Here is a 17,578-nt window from a genome sequence, read left to right on the forward strand (position 1 = left end):
TTAACCTGATTTTTTTTTTTTTTTGATGGCCCTCTGTACTCCTTTATGTCGGCCCAGAAAGCACGATCCACCCCACCCCACCCCACCCGCCGCGATAGTCGTGTCGTTGCCCACCTATGTGAGGCCGACTACGGCAAGCAGTGCCATGACCACCACTACCACCACCGCCTGCATGTCTCAACCTGCTGTACAGTGATGATGTTGCGAAAGCACATGCCACAGACGGCTCTTTACTTCAATCGTATAGGGCTTTGCACAGTGGAAACCTGAGCTGATCTGCCGTGCGGCTTGTAAGAATGCCGTTCATAGTCCGTTAGGGCTAGCGTATCTAGCATGACAGACGATTTATATAAAGGTCCTTCTTCGGCATCTTGGTTTCTGGGTATTATGGGAGTTCTGTGCTGAGGGCCTGTAGTGAAGAAGAAGACTCGAGCGCGTGCTGTCAGTCATTGTTCCTCGGAGCCGTTGCCAGCTGCGTCTCTAGCAGGGGCCGATTTCTTGGGCACCGGCGATGGCCGATAAACCCAAAGATGCCGGTTAGTACCTTTTTAAACGATACCAAATACAAGGCACACTGTACCTGTCTTCCTTTTTTTTGCGTGTACGAAATGGTTACGATCAAATATAGATACGCGAATAACAAATGTACTATACCGACAAGCGATGCCACCCCAACAATGGTGAAGCAGGCGGATTTTTGTTGGCGGCTTTCGAAAGAACCCAAGCAGCACAATGTACTGAAAGTCAAGTGCAATAGGGGTGGACGGGTAGGTGGAAGGCCTTGAACAGACTCATGAAGCTAAAGAACATTGATAAGACACATACCGTCCACTCCTATTGCACTCGACTTTCAGTACATTGTGCTGCTTGGGAACACCCCCCAAACAGTCATCAATGAAAACTTGTGCCACATGCAGACCAACGTGTTGAATTGGCTTTCTTACTCGTTTACTCACACGCATATCTACTAGCTTACAATCACGTTTCAATCAATCAATCAATCAATCAATCAATGCTCCCGACAGGTGTTGCGCCTGACGTGAAAGTTGAGATACGCGATGGTATAGTTCCAGGGGGACTGGAGGGTGGTAAGATCTTGTTTTACCACTTGCTATGCTATCTTGGGTTTTTTTCTTGGTGTGTTTAGAGTCTTAGGCAGATGCCTTCCCAGTGTCCCGCACAACTTCCTCACCATCTGTCCCGGCTCAGAGCCACAGCTTCCTCGCGGTGCTGACCGAAAAATTGTGTGAAACTTTCATTAGCCGCTAGAGGCTCCGGACGACAAGCATTGCGTCTGACCGCGAAGTAGCGTCGGGTTTGCGAGATGGAGTCGGCGATGCTGACGTCACGACCGCACCGGTTTTCCGCCCAGAAAGCGCCGTGTGCAAACCGTGATGTTACAACAAGGACCTCGTCCAAAATGTGTCAATGCTTTTTGTCTGTGTGCCACAACATGTACTTTGTGTTTGTAGCCGCTATGGAAGAGAAAAAAGTGGCAGCCATCAAGGTGGTCACCACGGTCTTTCCGAGGATTCCCAAAGTGACCATGGTGCTCCTCGATTTCTTCATCAAACGAGAGAGTACAGTGTCACTGCAGAAGGAGCCGCTTGACCATTTCTCCCAGGCGCAGGTGGTGCTGGCTGCCCAAGACATCAAGGAAAAATTGAGCCGTCAGATCATCACCTACCAGGTAGTCCCCAGTGTTGCCTAGCTGAAAACTGTATGCCAGCTGAAAACTCGTAGCACACTCAAGCAGGCGTGAGTGAGGCGCACACCGTGTACCATAGTCGTGTTAACTATCCGACAATGGTATTGACAGCATTTTAACTCGTTCTTCCAAGGACATGCGGGACACCGCAGAAAATTTGATCTGCCTACATAACATGGTCTACAAGAAAGACCCAGCAATAGCCAAGCAACTTGGAGACACATTTCGCAAGTTCATCATTATCGTCGGTGAACTGGCGACGTCCTTGGAGAAGGTGTCCGAGGTGCCTCCGTCAGACTGGATGGGGCTCGGTGACACCGTCGTGGCGAAAACGGAAAAGCTAAATGTGGCTGAACTGGCGCCCTTCTGGTCCTACATTCCGAAGATGAAGGACTTTGAAGGCGTCAAACTTCTGGGAGCCGGGGGTTTTGGGTGAGTGTCGGAGAATCGGTAACGGACGACAACGTGGTCGTAGTAGAGAGGTACTCTTAAGGCTCATTCTCGCACGCGTTTCAAAAAGCGGCGCCGCCTCAGCGGTCGCGTCACATATAGCCGAGCCGCCATATACCGGCTGTGCGGATTTAACCGCGCGGATGAGTGTAGGCAGTGTCGGTGCGGATACCGTCGATGTTACTGCACTCGCCTCAAGTTATCCACCGCGAGAACTGTATGAATTATTTATTGTTCTAGGGCCGTGTACAAAGTGATCCACAAGGCGAGCGGCCTTGTTTGTACGATGAAGCTGGTCGCCTGCAGCTTGTTCCAGAGACATACGCAGGCCATCGCTGACAAGATCGTGGCCTCTATCATTCGAAATCCATTCCTCGTCAGGTATTACTGCTGTTATGTGACGAAGGTAAGTCATCAGTCTACCTCAACTTGGTGTAAACTGTGACACTCTGGTGTTCATTGCATCTTGCGTTCCGTACACTGTAGAAGGCTCGCAGTACCTCTTCCTCGGAGCATATCTGGCGATAACGGACAAACCGCACACGATATGTGGAGGGAAAACACAAATTGGATCATGGGCATGCCCCGCAAGTGGTGTCAAAACTGTCACCTTATCCTGGTCACACGTCAGCATTTCGAGGTCAAGTGACTTGCTAGCATGAAGCTACCAAAACGAGACTGTTATGTGGTGCCCAACCGCGGCGTTTTTCGAGCGACGCTGTCGAGGAAACGCGATCCTACCGAACAATCATGGGCATTCCCAGGATTTTTTTCCTCAAGGCGGGGGCAAAGCGCTTCCAGGGGGGCAAGAGTGCAAACCCCCACCACATCTTTTTCTAGAAGCAGTCAGAGGTTCCTATCATGTTTATCTCCCAAGCAGCACAACATCTTGGCCCAATATTGGACCAATATTGGCAATACTGGTCCAATCTTGGTCCAGTATTGGACCGACATTGCCAATATTGGGCCAGGATGTTGTGCTGCTTGGGCTGAGAATATTCATTACGACCTACGACTAAAGAGCGCACTATTTTCACAACCGACCTTGGAGTTCCAGGGGGGGCACGGCTCCCCCTTGCCCCCCTCTCGGTACGCCCCTGCGAGCATTCTCAGCAATTCCGCACGACCGGATAAACCTAACCTGTCTGATTGGCCACATGTAGATGCCGCTTCCGTCGGTTGCCGTCGAGATCTCGGATATGAAGGACGGTGACGGTGTCTACTGTTCCGCGCCACTGTGGCTTGCCGCTCGATAATCGTGATGACCCACCGCTGGGAAAACGCCTCACGCGCAGCACTGGTGTTGTCATTATGACAATAGGCGTGATTGTCCTGCTGCAGGAATACTGGACAGGGCTAATTACTGAGGTAGAAGTACGTCACAAAACAATCTACGGTAATAACAATCTAATTAGTATTTACAAACAGTTTGATCGCCGATCATGCGCCATTTCTGTGGCCATGAGCAATTTTTATAGTCATGTGTATGTTCCGATGACGTGTGACCAGGCGTCCAAAGAGCGCCAATGGAACACCCTGCACGCTTCAGTACTATTGTGCTATATTGGCATGCCACGAGCATTCGCTAATCGCAAAGCTACCCTTTCTCTCTTCCATTATTAATTTCAACGAATATACAGTGCGGTACCTAGGACATAAGGTCCTGCAGCGATTATGCAGACAGCTTCGACTGATATTACCCTCCCCAACAGTAACTGTCAACACTAACCTAAACCGACATTCCCTTCGCCTTGAGATAATTCGGTCTATCAATTTCCGCAGGACGCTATGATCACCGTGATGGAATATATTTGTGGCGTCGATCTAAATCGAGTGTGTGACAAAGCCGTTTATCTCCCGACCAATGAGGTAAGCAATGAGTTCAGCCTTTAGAGGGACTGTCGCATCTAGATGCCGATACCACTATGTCTGGCATCGGTCGACAATCTACTTGGCCAACTTTTTCGTCCGAAGCGTACTTAGATATTCAATATACGAATTTTGAAGTTCAACCCTGCTTCCGCCGCTGCAGAGGCTCCAGCGGCATGACGTCACTCCCTAAGCGGAGGAGTGAGAGGGCGGCGAACAGAGGAGAAAGGCGCCGTCCAGATGCCCCGTAATGGCTCGTTCCCACTGCTGGGTTGACCATCTCCGGTGGCGCAGCGGTAACGCGTGCGCTTGGAGACTGGGAGGTCCGCGGTTCGAATCCGCGGGCCGGCTGAGCCGTCTGGGGTTTTTCCTGGGTTTCCCTCAGATGTGTAATAGGCGTATGCCGGCACAGTTCCCCTGAAGTCGGGCCATGGACGCAGCTATCCTCCCCCCGAGCGGAAGCCGCTCGGGGGGAGGATAGCTGCGTCTTCCACTTCACCCTTTCCTCTCCTCCTCTCCACCACCTTTCCCTTCCCGAGAAACATGCCGCCTAATCAGGCAGGCAGACCTCTCGGTTCCTCCCAACGACACTCCTCCTCCTCCTACCCCTCCTCCCACTGCTGGGCGGGAGCCCGGAACGGCGTCCAACAACTTCAAAAACGTCCCTTGGAGACCCGTTCTCTGGTAGGGGTCCAAGCACGGCGACACGGCGTTTGTTTACCTCCACATTCCGCACTTAGTGTACACGCCGCTTTTGATGTTGTTTTTGAACGCCGCGCGTCATGGCAAATCGCAAATGGAGCGGATACTAAGTGGCGCAAGTCTCGCTCTCGTCGAGATACCTCGAGGTTACGGTGGCCGTCGGAGGCCTCGAGTGTGGATACTCTTGCCATTCGCGGGTCGCCGTTTCAAGCAACGTGAGCGGGCAACCGGGCAGTGGGAACGAGCCTTAACTGTGAGACGACCGCGGCATCCTTTTTTCTCGCGGCCTCATTGGTTCTTAGGGAGTGACGTTGTTTCGTTTTTCCAGAAAGGGAATTCCGGCATATTCTCAACGTCCGGCGGTCTACTCTTGTCATGTATTCCATCGAATAGCAGTCAAACTACGCCACTATTTCGCGCGGGATTTTCGGTACCATGGTCAGTGGTCCCCGGGGAATAAAATGACACTATAGTTTTCGAATGGAACGGATGGGACCGGTCCTTTAAAGGGGTTGTGGTTCATTACATGATGCGCGCATTCTACTGCACGCCGCAGTGGCGAGGGGAAAATTGTTATTTTTCTACGTTCCGTAGTTAGCTAAATAATGACCCTGACCAACACCACCTAGATAGAGAAAGCCTGCTTATAACCCTGTCACACGGGCAGTCTTCAATGATCATTGAAACCAATGACCATTGAAAATGTGTGTAGTGACACCAAGCGTGTAACGTGTCAACTTCCCAAAGAGTATTGGATTCAGTGTTTCCCGACAGGTTAGTTGACGTTAGGTTGACACGTTACACGCTAGGTGGCGCTACGCGCATTTTCAATGACGATTGGTTTCAATGATCATTGAAGACTCCCTGTGTGACAAGGGTATTACTCGTCGACGTGACGTAGCAACTAAGAGTCAGCCAATCAGGATCGTGTTTTCAACGGCGGGAGCCAATCACGATCGCGCTTTCGGCGGTCATGGCCATGAAGACGAACCACCGTCGTCTGCGAGTAGTGATTGAACGTCCCGCGTACTGAAGGGGTTAAAGCTTGGAAATAAATCGCAAAACGGTGCCACATTTTTCTCCAAAAATTATTTTCTGGAAAGCGTGTTGCACTTTTTGTCTACACATTCAGGTCTACAGCTTCCAAGTTATAGCTGCAATCATTTGCGAGTTCTTGAATTCGCAGAACGGCGATTCGCAGTAGCAGACGAATTCCGACTTTATGTGTCGACGTAGCGAAGCAGGGAGAGGAGGCAGTAAGCGGGCCTTCTGTATATAGGTGGCGTTGCCTTGACGAGCTCTGACGTCAGAGCAGGACGTGTCTCGGCTATTTCTATTCGTTCTCCTAAGTACGACCTCTCCCGCTCACTGGCAGAAATGCCTTCCGTGATGCCCGATACCTGTCGGTATTTGTAGTCTCCTCCTCTCTCTATTACAACTTCTTTGCGGTAAAACTTCGCGTGCAAGTTGAATGGATGCAACTAGCAGTCTTTTACGTTTATTGTGCGACTCGGGGGCCAAGTTGCGTTTAATCTCTATCCCAATCGTTCATTTCAGTGCCGTATTGTCTTCGCTCAACTGGTGCTTGCTGTGGAGCACTTACATTTGCGAGGATTTTTTCACCGAGATATCAAGGTGCAAAAGTAAGCTGTCGTCTGCAGTTGCATACACTGCTAGCTTTTTTGTAACATTTGACGGGAATGGATGGAGTAAGTACAATAAGTACACCTGGCTCAGAGCTGCAAGCGTGGAGTACCAATGTAAAGGCAACACTCCACGCTGCCCCTTCCTTGACATAAATACGAGGCAGCTCGTGTGTATAGGAAAAACACGACCTGGATTGGACCGCGGGCAGAGTTGTGCCTAACTCGTTACAAGTAACTCGTTACTTGGTAACGGTTACTTTTTTTGGTAACTAAGTAACGATTCAGTTACTTTTAAAAAAATTGTAATAGTAACGGAATCAGTTACAAAAATTGGTAACTCGTTACTGACGTTACTCGTTCCTTTTCTTCAGCGCGGGGGAACACATTTCGGCACTCTGTGTGGCGCAATGCATGCAGATTTGAAATGCGTGATGTGTGACTCAAAGTAATATTGCAGTCCCTCGCTGGATGTGTTGTCGTCATTTCTCTTGTTTCCGTAATCTCCGACCATCACTCCTTCCCAAGAATGGCCACCAATTGTGCTATGGCTACAAAAAACGCGTTTCGACTTCTAGCCTTTTCTTGTCTGCTAAGCTTCTGAGCGCTCTAAATTATGACGCAGCCCCTCGTCTGTTTTTGGGAACCGTTGGTGATCGGTGGCACGAAAACCAGTGTTTTTTCTTGTGTTTTCGTAATCTCCGATCACCCCCACTTCGGAAACAAGGGAGAAGGTCCAGGCAAACTGATATAGACTCATGGTAACGGGCCGAGAGACACGGAACACGAAGGACGGACGACAAATTTCGAGTATCAGCTTCTTCTGAAGTGCAATTCCTCATTAATAAAGAGTTGAAGGCAAGTGACGGCATGCTCGTTGGCTCCCTTAACTATGCTGCGGTAACGTAAAAGTAACTCGTTACCTGTGAGTAACGAGAACTCGTTACTTTTGTATGTTGGTAACGAGTAACGTATTTAGTTACTTTTACCTGAAGTAACGGGTAACGGTATTTAGTTCCTTTTTTTCGGTAACGGGCACAAGTCTGACCGCGGGGTATCATGGGAGCTATCCTACACCCGCTATTTTTGTACCTACAAGCGGTCGCCTGTGGATATCCTTGCCACACGTCCTGGCAATACCTTTTCAATGTTCCTGTTCCGCATTAGCAATTGCCGACATATTACCATTGCCATAAAACGAGGGGATTTTGCTTCTTACGCCACATGGCATCTCCGAAGTACGGGCTGAATCACATTTTTAGGAGTAGTCGGCTGTATATGAGGACCCATTTACGTGTTTCAACAGCAATCGTGTTGTTTACAAACTGTCTGGTCGCGTGTACCTTGACGTTTGCAATGGCGCGTGGCCAGGGTCTACCTAGAATGTGGTATGACTCCCATGATTGACAGAAGCTTTTCCTCTACACAGCATGATGATTCTACCTGGCGGACGATGTAAACTCATCGATTTCGATACCAATAAAATCTGCGTCGGCCACTGTAAGTTCGTCATTTCCCCTTTACGCTTCCAGGCTAAACACAATGACAACTTGCAGTCTCTAAACGAATTCTAAAAGGATACTTCTTGAAGACGGCCTTCGAGTACAACGATGGTGAATCGGCAGGAACTGTGCCGTACATGGCGCCGGAAATTTTGAAGCGGAGGCCGTACGGACGCTCCTGCGATTGGTGGTCCTGTGGGGTGACACTTTACAAGCTGATGACGGGCAAGGTACCGTTCAGAGGCAACACCAAAGAAGAACTGCGGGACAAGATCATCAATTCACCTCTCAAGTGGCCTCCGGTAAGGGACCGTTCTTAAATGTTTTGCTTGGGCGGAGTAACGAGTTCGAACCCCGCGGAAGACCATTCGGTGGCACAGAACAAATGATTTGGACACTGGCCCGTGCGCTAAAGGCACTGTGAAGAACTGCAGTCTCAGAAAATTTATCTATTCGTTAGCCTGAGCCCTAAGTACTCTTACGTCACAACTTTCGTCACAATAGACCTCTCCCTGTTTGTAAACAAGTGACGTCATAGTGTTCGACGGCGCCACCAATTTGGTAGAGTTGAACTACGCTCTCCAAGCTAGGGGCGAACAAGGTGGCGCCCGAAAGTCACGGTCTTCAGAGCCATTTATAGGGAGAGTTTGGCCATTCTTTGATCTTTTGCCGCCTCATGGGAGGATCTTATTTTGACGTCAGAGTCGTCGTTGCGCCGCCCAAAAAGCCTGAATCTAAGCCGAATCCGCTTATCAGCCATCTAGTCCGCGCCATATTGATGCTGTCCGCCAGCTGGTCGACACATTCGTGGCCGTGTTGAATGCAATCTACAGGAATAAGCGGCTTATGACCCACTGGCACCAGTGATAAGGGGGGACTTTGTTGTCAAACAGAAAGCGTTCAAGGACGAAAGGCTTTCGAAGCAAGAAGTACGCACATGTCTTCTCTCCTTGGGTTGTAAACAACGATCAGCATCAATATGGCGTCTGCGACCGGTTGACGTCTGAGTAACAATAGTGCACGACAAGGGATGTCGCTCAGCCGTGACGTCGCATGACGCGCTTTAAGTTAGGCTCCTCCCAATGGCCAAACTCTCTCTATAAACGGCTCTGACGGTCTTGACGGGATTACGATTGTCCCTCTGAAAGGGACGCGACCTTCGCTCCTGATTTTCTTTCAATAGGAGGCAGCGAACAAGTGCCCATTCGTGGAACCCAGCCCTCCTCTTCCGATTTGTTTCGGTGTCGGTTTGTCTACCAACGTCATGATGAAGTTTCTCGGGTAGAGCTCTATTGCGCGCATAGTTTTTTTTATTATTATTAAAATTGAAAATTACTGGCAACACTGTGTCGGAAGTCGCCACCAACTGCGCATTGCTCACGAAGTACGGCGACAAAACTACGTTGCATGCACGCAACACTGGTGTCCAAAACAAAGGAAGTCGGCTACGTAGCCGTCAGGAGCAGCGAGCCAGTCGGGAACATATATCACTGTTGCTGGACAAATTAGGGATTATATCCCGTTACATGCAAACTTGAAACTTAAAAATATTTAGCGTTCCCCGTCAGGTGTGCTGGGTTTACGAGTGAAACAACGCCGCCGTGTAGCGGTACCAAGCTCATTAGTTTCGAAATTTTATCCCAGCCCGAAGAGTTTCCTCTGTGTAACACCCCGGAAGCGAAAGACTTGGTCTTCAAAATGCTCAAGAAAAACCCGGTCGAGCGATTGGGCTCGACGCAGTACGCCGACATCCGGAACCATCCTTTCTTCGACAAGTTCAACTGGAAGAAGTTGACCGCTAGCAAAGAGGTCTGCGATATCCGAGCCATTGCAGAATGCATGGGTGGCACTAAGGACAAGAAGGCTGTCGACCAACATCTCAGTCAGTGCCTTTCATACAGTTTTCGGAGCGGGACAAATTTTTTATACATATACAGTGAACCCTCGTTAGTATGTCCCCCGTTAATCTGACATTCACGCTTTATGACCGAATTCGTGGGGAACGGTTTTTTCCCCATGTAAATCCTTCCCGTTAATATGACATTCCGCTTATCGGACTATGACCGAGATTTTTGGGCACAGCTGGGGTCAAAGACACGTATTATCCTCCCGTTATTATGACCGCGTCACGCACCCCTTTGAGTGGCTGCTTAAGTTTCTCAGGAACAAAGTGACACAGTTAAAGTGGGGCGCAAAGGATTAGGGTGACTCGAGGCGTTGTTGTCCTCAAGATTACTCATACCTCTTCTCGGATTGCTAAAGCAGTGAAGCACTCAAGGTTGCCTTATTGTTTTTTGAGCAACACAATGACATTAATAATGTTTGCGTGATCAATAATACTCTTGTACAGTTAGAAAAGCTGATCACTGCAAGCTACTCCAAGCAGTCATTGCTGACAGATTTTTTTTTATTAAATAAATTGTTGTACAGCATCATGCGTACATTTTGTTCTGCCGTGCATGCCCTCTGGTCCCCACTGGACCGCTTTCTCGTTATTATGACAATTCGCTTTATGACCAAAATCTGCGGGAACGGACGCGGTCATATTAACGAGGGTTCACTGTACAGCAAAAGGGTTGTGTGCTTTCGAGGTTGTCACTGTGGGACCAGTAGAGACGGGAGGTCACCTTGCGCGAAGCCCATGTGCTTATGTAACCGATTCTTCACTGCGTCTAAACACGTGGTTGCGTTGCACGTATTCGAAGGCTTAACCAATCGGACAAAGTGAATCTCGCGCAGGTGTGGGAGCCACCAGCAACACCCTGAAGCGAAAGCTGTTGAAAGTGGAAGAAATGGTGGACGTCGAAGCAAAGACTCAGCTGCCCATCTACACTTACCTGGCGCCCAGTTTCAAGAAACTGGTCGACGAGGTACGTTTAACACCTCGTAAACTCTCGCCACTTCAAAATCCTACCGAATTCGTGGCATCGCTATCCGGCCACGCACCTCATGTGAAACGGAAGTAGCATTTAGCAGCATTTGAGACGTATGACGCTGTATGACTGCCTACACTGCTTTTCGAAGGCGGATGTCCGTCAGCTAGGGGAGGAGACGCTAAAGCTAGAAACGCATGGAACGTTCTCTCAGCGTCAAAACGACGCATACACACCGGGGCCTCGTGCGCGCGGCGAAGAAACGCTCGCGGGACGACGGCGACGACGCGGGCGACGCGACTGACGCGCACCAATGTTGCCATAGTCGTCGACCACGACCGTCTTTTGGTTTGTGCCGATGCTGTTTCCGCGTTCACTCGTTTCAGATATCGTCGAAGTGTAGAAGTGCGATGGATATTGTCCCAAAACTCGTGCGAGCCACGCATACGCATCTTTTTTTTTTTTTTTTTTTTGCCGCACGGCGGCCATCGCTATGTCCACTCCTCGGAAAACGCGCCCGAACGCGCGCGAATATCTGTAGTCGACAGGCTCCGCCGTACCGCACACTCTCCGTGCGCGTTGGAGAACTGCCGAGAGCGACGTGATATCGTTGGAAAAACGCTCCATGCGTTTCGGACGGTCCACTCTCGACGATTTCATCTATATTAGAAGTATCCGAATATATGTGGTTCTGCAACTGCTTTCAAAAATTCGTAGAAATGCGCAATGTCCACTGACGGCACGTATATTTTGCCTTTTTCAGCTAAGTTTATTTATAAGATGAAATAAAATAAATATCATTTTCAGTCCGTATAGTAGCGCTGAAGAAGCCATCATGACACTCGGGGACATAAGCTATCGAATTAAAATCGATAAAAACCCCAGTGCAGGGCGACACATAAAAGGCAACGCAAGACACAGCACAGAAGTGACAAACCAAATCGCTTATTTTCAAACTCCAGCTGCCTATATCTGCTCTCTCTCTTCCACCTCTCGTCGATTGACTACTTCCTTTCATGTTTGTGTTTTTCCATATCTTTACTGATATCCTCCTTTGAGATAAGCTCTTTTATGTTCGTGTTGCCTTGAGTTGTCCTTCTATGTTTAATTGCCTTATCCACTACAAAGTTACAGCTGTAAGGTGGCTGGGTCGGGTCCCCAATTCTTTTCTGTGCAACAGGGCGCCTCCTCCGCAACTGAATCTCTACATGGAAGTGATTGCTCAAGAGCGCCTTACGGCCGGTTGACAACTAACGTTTCCCTGTTTCCCCCCTCTTTTTCCGTGCGTGTTTTCCACGGAGGCAAAGCGAACCCATTGGAACCTACTGGGATCGATTGCCCTTAGCTTCTGTTTTTGAAGCAAACGGACGAGAAAACCATGGTAGTATGAAAGCGGCCTAAAGCGAAGACATTTGCTCAGAAGTAGTCCAGCTCGCTATGAGGCATGACTCCCCCGATACCTTCCGGATGACATTTTCCGATTACCCTGAAACTGGTTACTTTTTTTGCTACCCGCCTTTTGCTTCGCTCGATCGCTCTTTCCTTTACAGTGTAAGACTAAAGGGCAGATGAACGTCCACTCGTCGTACATGAAGACTGGGAGTGGACAATCTGAGGAGCTTAATTACCAGAAGGCTTCCGACACAGATGTCGCTGTTGGCATCACCACTTTCGCCGATGCTGGTAAGAACGTTCACGCGGGGCAATGCAAAAGCTCTCAGGTTAGACATTAAAATCTAGTGCCTTTGGGCTTCCACGTTAAACTGATCGCAGTGCAGGGCCCTGAAGGAGAAAGTTGAATGTGCTGGAATGTTTGATCGCTACATAATGTTTCAACAAACAACATCGCCACGTTCTATCTCTGTTCCGGCTCCAGTTGGCCATTCTTCGAATATTGTGGTTTCGTTTGCGCGATTGCCAAGCACGCGCAAGGGACCTAGCCAGCGTCCAGGACACCCTTGTGTGACATAATTTTTGCACAGTATTTTGCGTAGTAACTGAAAGCGTAAGAAAAGCGTTTTGTGTAGCTTTGTTTCGGGTCCGGACTGTCTCTCTAAAGAGTATCTGAAATCGTACTTGAGAGGAAAGTAACAATGAGCAACCTTCATTTAGCTGTGACAGCAGCGGACAAGTCGATCACAGCCAAGGAAAAAATTGACGTCATGCTGTTCCAAGAGAAGGCCATGGGAAAATTCTGGGGCTTCGGCGTGACGCTCGTCAAGGTCACCGGGGAACAAAACAAAGAATTCTTCATGGTTGATGTAAGTAACAACTGCACACGCTTGTGGCCATAATAAGTTATGTAATATAATAGCTATTGAGTCGGTTCCACTCAAACGGTTCGCCAACGTTATCGCGGAAGCCCAACCAGAAGAGGGAGTGACTCAGATTGGAATTCCCTGGTTCGGCAACGGCGACCGCGAGAACCGTCTGACCGAGGCAAAGGCGTCTTATTATACCGCTATATGTTTACATATTTATATATACCGTGTGTTTCAGTTAAATCCCCGGACTAAAGAATTCGCGAACGGGTGCACCATGCGACGAACTTTCTTTTTTAAAAGTATCTGTCCGATACCACCTACAAGCTGCGCACCGTGTGAAGGAGTGGGGGGCACTCATTATATAAATAAAAATTCAAATGTGTTTCGTAAGAAAACATAACTTGTAAAGCAGGGCGCCGTCGGCATTACTACCCCTTTCGGGACCTTCGGTGGACACCTTTTTGAGAAAAATATGCCAAGACATCAGGTCATTTCTTGCAGTAATTAATTGGTTTCGGTTTACATATTTTTGTCGAGGCTGGTCGCGGTGGAGCGCAAAAGAACGCTCTTCCACTCCCACGTCCACCAATTAATTACGTCCTTTTGCACTTCGCCACGACCAGCCACGACAAAAATATGTAAACCGAAACCAATTAATTACTGCAACAAATGACCCGCTTCTGTGGCAGAGTTTTCTCTAAAAAGTATCCACTGAAGGTCCCAGAAGGGCTAGTAACCATTTTAATGCCGACGGCGCCCTGCTTTAGAAGTTACGTTTTTTCACGAAACTCATCCGAATTTTTATTTAAATAATGAGCGCCTCCCACTCCTTCACACGGCGCGCAAGATGTATAGGCGCTATCGGATAGATATTTGTAAAAAGAAAGTTCTTCGATTGGTGCACCGGTGCGCGAATTATTTAGCCCGGGGATTTAACTGAGACACCCGGTATATATATCTATATCAATGTATATTATTTTATTATTTTATTCATTTATATATTTTATATATTTATACCGTATTGCACGACTATATATTTGCCGCCCTCGGTGGCTCAGTCGGCAGCGTGTCCGCCTGGTGATCCCGAGACTGCGGGTTCAAACCCGGCCGAGGACGGTGGCAACTTCGTGGAGGGGTACAAGTTGCTCGGGCACGCCGTCTTCCGCGAGGGACGTTAAATATGGTGTGCCGTGTGTCCAGATTTCGGCGCATGTTAAAGAACCCTCAGGTGGACAAAATTAATCCACAGACCCGATCACTGTGGCGTCGCGCATGATAGCAGTTGTCTCGTGACATAAAGCCCCGAATTATTATGATACGAGTATATTTATCATTCCGTTGTATTATACTGTTTTATGGTACCGTAAAATACTTCAGAGGATGACCAGCGGGTGAAAGCGACCGCCCGTTCGTAGTATAGTTAAGGTCGCGTGCTGAAGATTGGGAGGTGGCGGGTTCGAATCCTACCACCGGCTGTGCTGCCTGAGGTTTTCCCCGAGTTGTCCAGCAGGCTTTCCAGTCTAATGTCGGCACAGTTTCCCCTTGAAGTCGGCCTAGGACGCACACTAACCCTCTTGCCCCCACTCCTTCCTGCTGTCCTCTTTCCACCTGTCTACGACTGTACGCCGCTCATAGCCACACTTGCCTCGCGGCGCTAACACGGAATAAAAAAAAAACGAATTATACGGAGGAGTGGGAAGGGGGGGCATCGACGGCATAAGGGGAACTGCGCCCACCTCTCTGGAATCTCAGAGAAAACATCAGACAGCACATCTGTGTCGCGGTGGGATTCAACAACCTTTGTCACTATACGTCGCGAGCTAGTTGCTAGATAGCTACTCACTTAATCCTGATTCGCACGCAGAGAGTGAAAAAAGGCGGTCCCGCAGAGGCCTCGCACGTTCTAGAAGGGGACGTGGTGGTCGCCGTCAACAACCAGGACATCAGCACTATGGGCTTGCCTCAAGTGACCAAAATGATTTCTGACTCCGGGGACCAAGTCGTGCTGACCGTGTTGTCTTCGAGCGCTTTTCGCATACTGGAGTCCCGCCGTGACATGGAGAAGATCCTGAAAGTTTCTGGCAAGGACGATATCACTGTCCGTGCCATCAAGACCATGTGCAGCGGTGCAGGATACTACGGATTTCAGACGTACGAAGCGAAAGCGTGGAATGAAGAAAACAAGCAGGTGGTACGATGCCACGTCATCCAGAGGGTAAGGGACTGCGCACAGCAGTTTGGGAGGTCTCTCTCTTCTTCATCGCTATCTTGTTGAACACCACCTTCCGAGCACCAACGTAATCGTCTTTGTCACGTTGCATAGCCGTCCTCGGTAGCTCAGTCGGTAAGGTGCTGGCTTGCTGAGCTCAAGATCGCGGGTTCGATCCTGGGCTCGATCCTGGGCTCGATCCTGGGCGAGGGCGGTAGCAATGTGGCGGAGGTAAACATTGCGTCCAGCACCGTGCGGAGATTTCCGGCGCACGTCAAAAGAAACCCAGTTGGTCCAAATTATCCGCAGCCCTACCCTGCGGCACGTGCAACATGTCGCCATACTGCGCAGACAAACCTTACGTGTAACATCCCGATACCATTGCTATTGTCACGTTGCATCGAAGTCAGTCCTGTGAAGCAAGTCTAGTTGTTGGAGTAATCTGCAAAACCACACAGACTAGCTCGCAGAACTAAAATCCCGCCTCAATAGACCAGTTCGAAGCGAGTTTGTAGCCATCTACTGACCTCGTGGTTGCAGGTTGTTCGAACCTGGCTGAGGACGCCAGCAACCTTGGTGGTAGGGCACAAGTTGCTCGGTCACGTCGTATCCCGCGTGTGGTGTTCAATTATGTGTGCTGTTTCCAGAGGTTTCGACAAAATTCATCCACCTGCCACTGGTGTCTCTCGTTACCATACATGTCTCGTGTCATAAAGTCAGCAACTCTTCATAGATACACAGCAGGTTATGTACGGACGACCACAGCAACTATATTATGTACCGACCATTTGTACTTTCAATTCCGCTTGTATATCTGCATCACCATATTGGGTTAGCAGATGATCTGGAAATTCAGTGCTGCCTTTTCTGCAACCCCCACAGGCGCAGGATGTTCAAGTGGTTACTCCAGGAAAGGCCCTCTACCCTGGTGACATCCTTACTATGGTGGAAGGTGTCCCCGTGGACGCTATGGATGCTGCTGGGGTGAAGGCGGCACTCGCCAAGGGAGCCAAGCCAGAAATGGCTATAACCATCGCGCCCATCTCTCCCTTACGAGTGAAACGTCCATCCTTCACCAGGTTACATGAGACGGTTGTCGCGGACGCCGATATCAAGGCTGACGACAAGCCTAAATAACTGTCATATCGTCTATTGAAGGCGTGCTTCCTTTGGTGTTTTGCGTAGAAATGGTGTCATAAATTAGAATGAGAGTTTGAAACGCTGTTGGGAGATTGTGCAATGTATATTTCTCTGATCATTCCATACATGGTGCTGATGCCGAGAGGGTGCTGATGCCCAGAGGGCGCTGATCGGTCACTTTGGGATGTCTGGGGAGTGTTCCTTGTGCGCCTTAATTACTACTACTATACCTCTGTGTCTTACTTCATTGATCGCAGTAAACGCATCTAAGCCTTATCTGAACTTATGCTAGATATACAAGTATATGAAGTCGGCTACAGATTTCTACTTATGAATATAGTTCTCAATAAAATATCGAGCTGACGAACACTGCTATGAATATTGCTACGATTGATTGGAATAATTGGAAGTTGGGTTGCAGAGTTGCCGCTCCGGATTTGGAATGATTCCGGAATCATTCCAGATTTAGCAGAACCAGGAATGGAATTTGAATGGAATGGCGGAAACTGCCCTAGGAAGGGGAATGGAATGGTCTGGGTTCCCCCGGTGGCAGGTTTGGTTTCAACGTGCTGGGTTCTGCCCTCGCACCCTTTGCATCGCACCTGCACACGGTCGAGACTGAAATAACCTCGTCTTTATGCTTTTTCCGTGCTTGGTAACGTCAATCTCCTCTAGCACTGCTGGACTTGCGTACGGTTACCGATCCTTTCCTTTTATGGGGAGAATTCACGGAATGGAATTTGGTTGTCAAACCGATCCAGGAGTGGGAGCTGAACTGACCGGAATTATCGCAAATCTCCATTCCTCTGAATGGAATTGTTTGTTTCACCGTGTCCATATTTCTTGAGAACACACGATACCGCCCTACGGTAGTTTCATCTCCTCCGGTGGCGTTCTCCCAACAGAAGGAAGAGTTGCACGTGTTCCGTTCCAACTTCATTCGGAGGAATGGAGATTTGCGATAATTCCTTTCAATTCCTCGAAATATGGTATGGTATAAGGTATGGTAAGGTAAGGTATGGTATGGATTTGCGATAATTCTTTTCAATTCTCGAAATGGTCAAAGGGATGGTCAGTTCCCACTCCTGGAACTGGCTTGGCAACCAATTCCATTCCATTCCCAATTGCCATTAGTTGCCACTGCGAGAACCATATGGGTGGTGGACAGGACTGGACTGGTGAACATTTGCTACGCTTGAAACAGAAGGGACACGAAAG

General features: G+C 49.0%; 1 protein-coding gene across 1 annotated transcript; it reads left to right on the forward strand.

The window, feature by feature from the left end:
* The first annotated feature begins 411 nt into the window (after positions 1-411).
* On the forward strand, positions 412-16,450 carry LOC135369014 (uncharacterized). The gene is made up of 14 exons (XM_064602609.1): positions 412-536; positions 1,473-1,690; positions 1,842-2,140; positions 2,399-2,564; positions 3,941-4,027; positions 6,287-6,372; positions 7,802-7,872; positions 7,929-8,176; positions 9,519-9,756; positions 10,614-10,744; positions 12,298-12,430; positions 12,860-13,008; positions 14,876-15,226; positions 16,103-16,450. Exons 1-14 carry the CDS (start codon positions 512-514, stop codon positions 16,355-16,357), a joined length of 2,457 nt encoding a protein of 818 aa, XP_064458679.1. The 5' UTR covers positions 412-511; the 3' UTR covers positions 16,358-16,450.
* The last annotated feature ends 1,128 nt before the right edge of the window (positions 16,451-17,578 follow it).

The sequence above is a fragment of the Ornithodoros turicata genome, chromosome 9 (genome assembly GCF_037126465.1).
Source record: "Ornithodoros turicata isolate Travis chromosome 9, ASM3712646v1, whole genome shotgun sequence".
NCBI classification, from domain to species: domain Eukaryota; kingdom Metazoa; phylum Arthropoda; class Arachnida; order Ixodida; family Argasidae; genus Ornithodoros; species Ornithodoros turicata.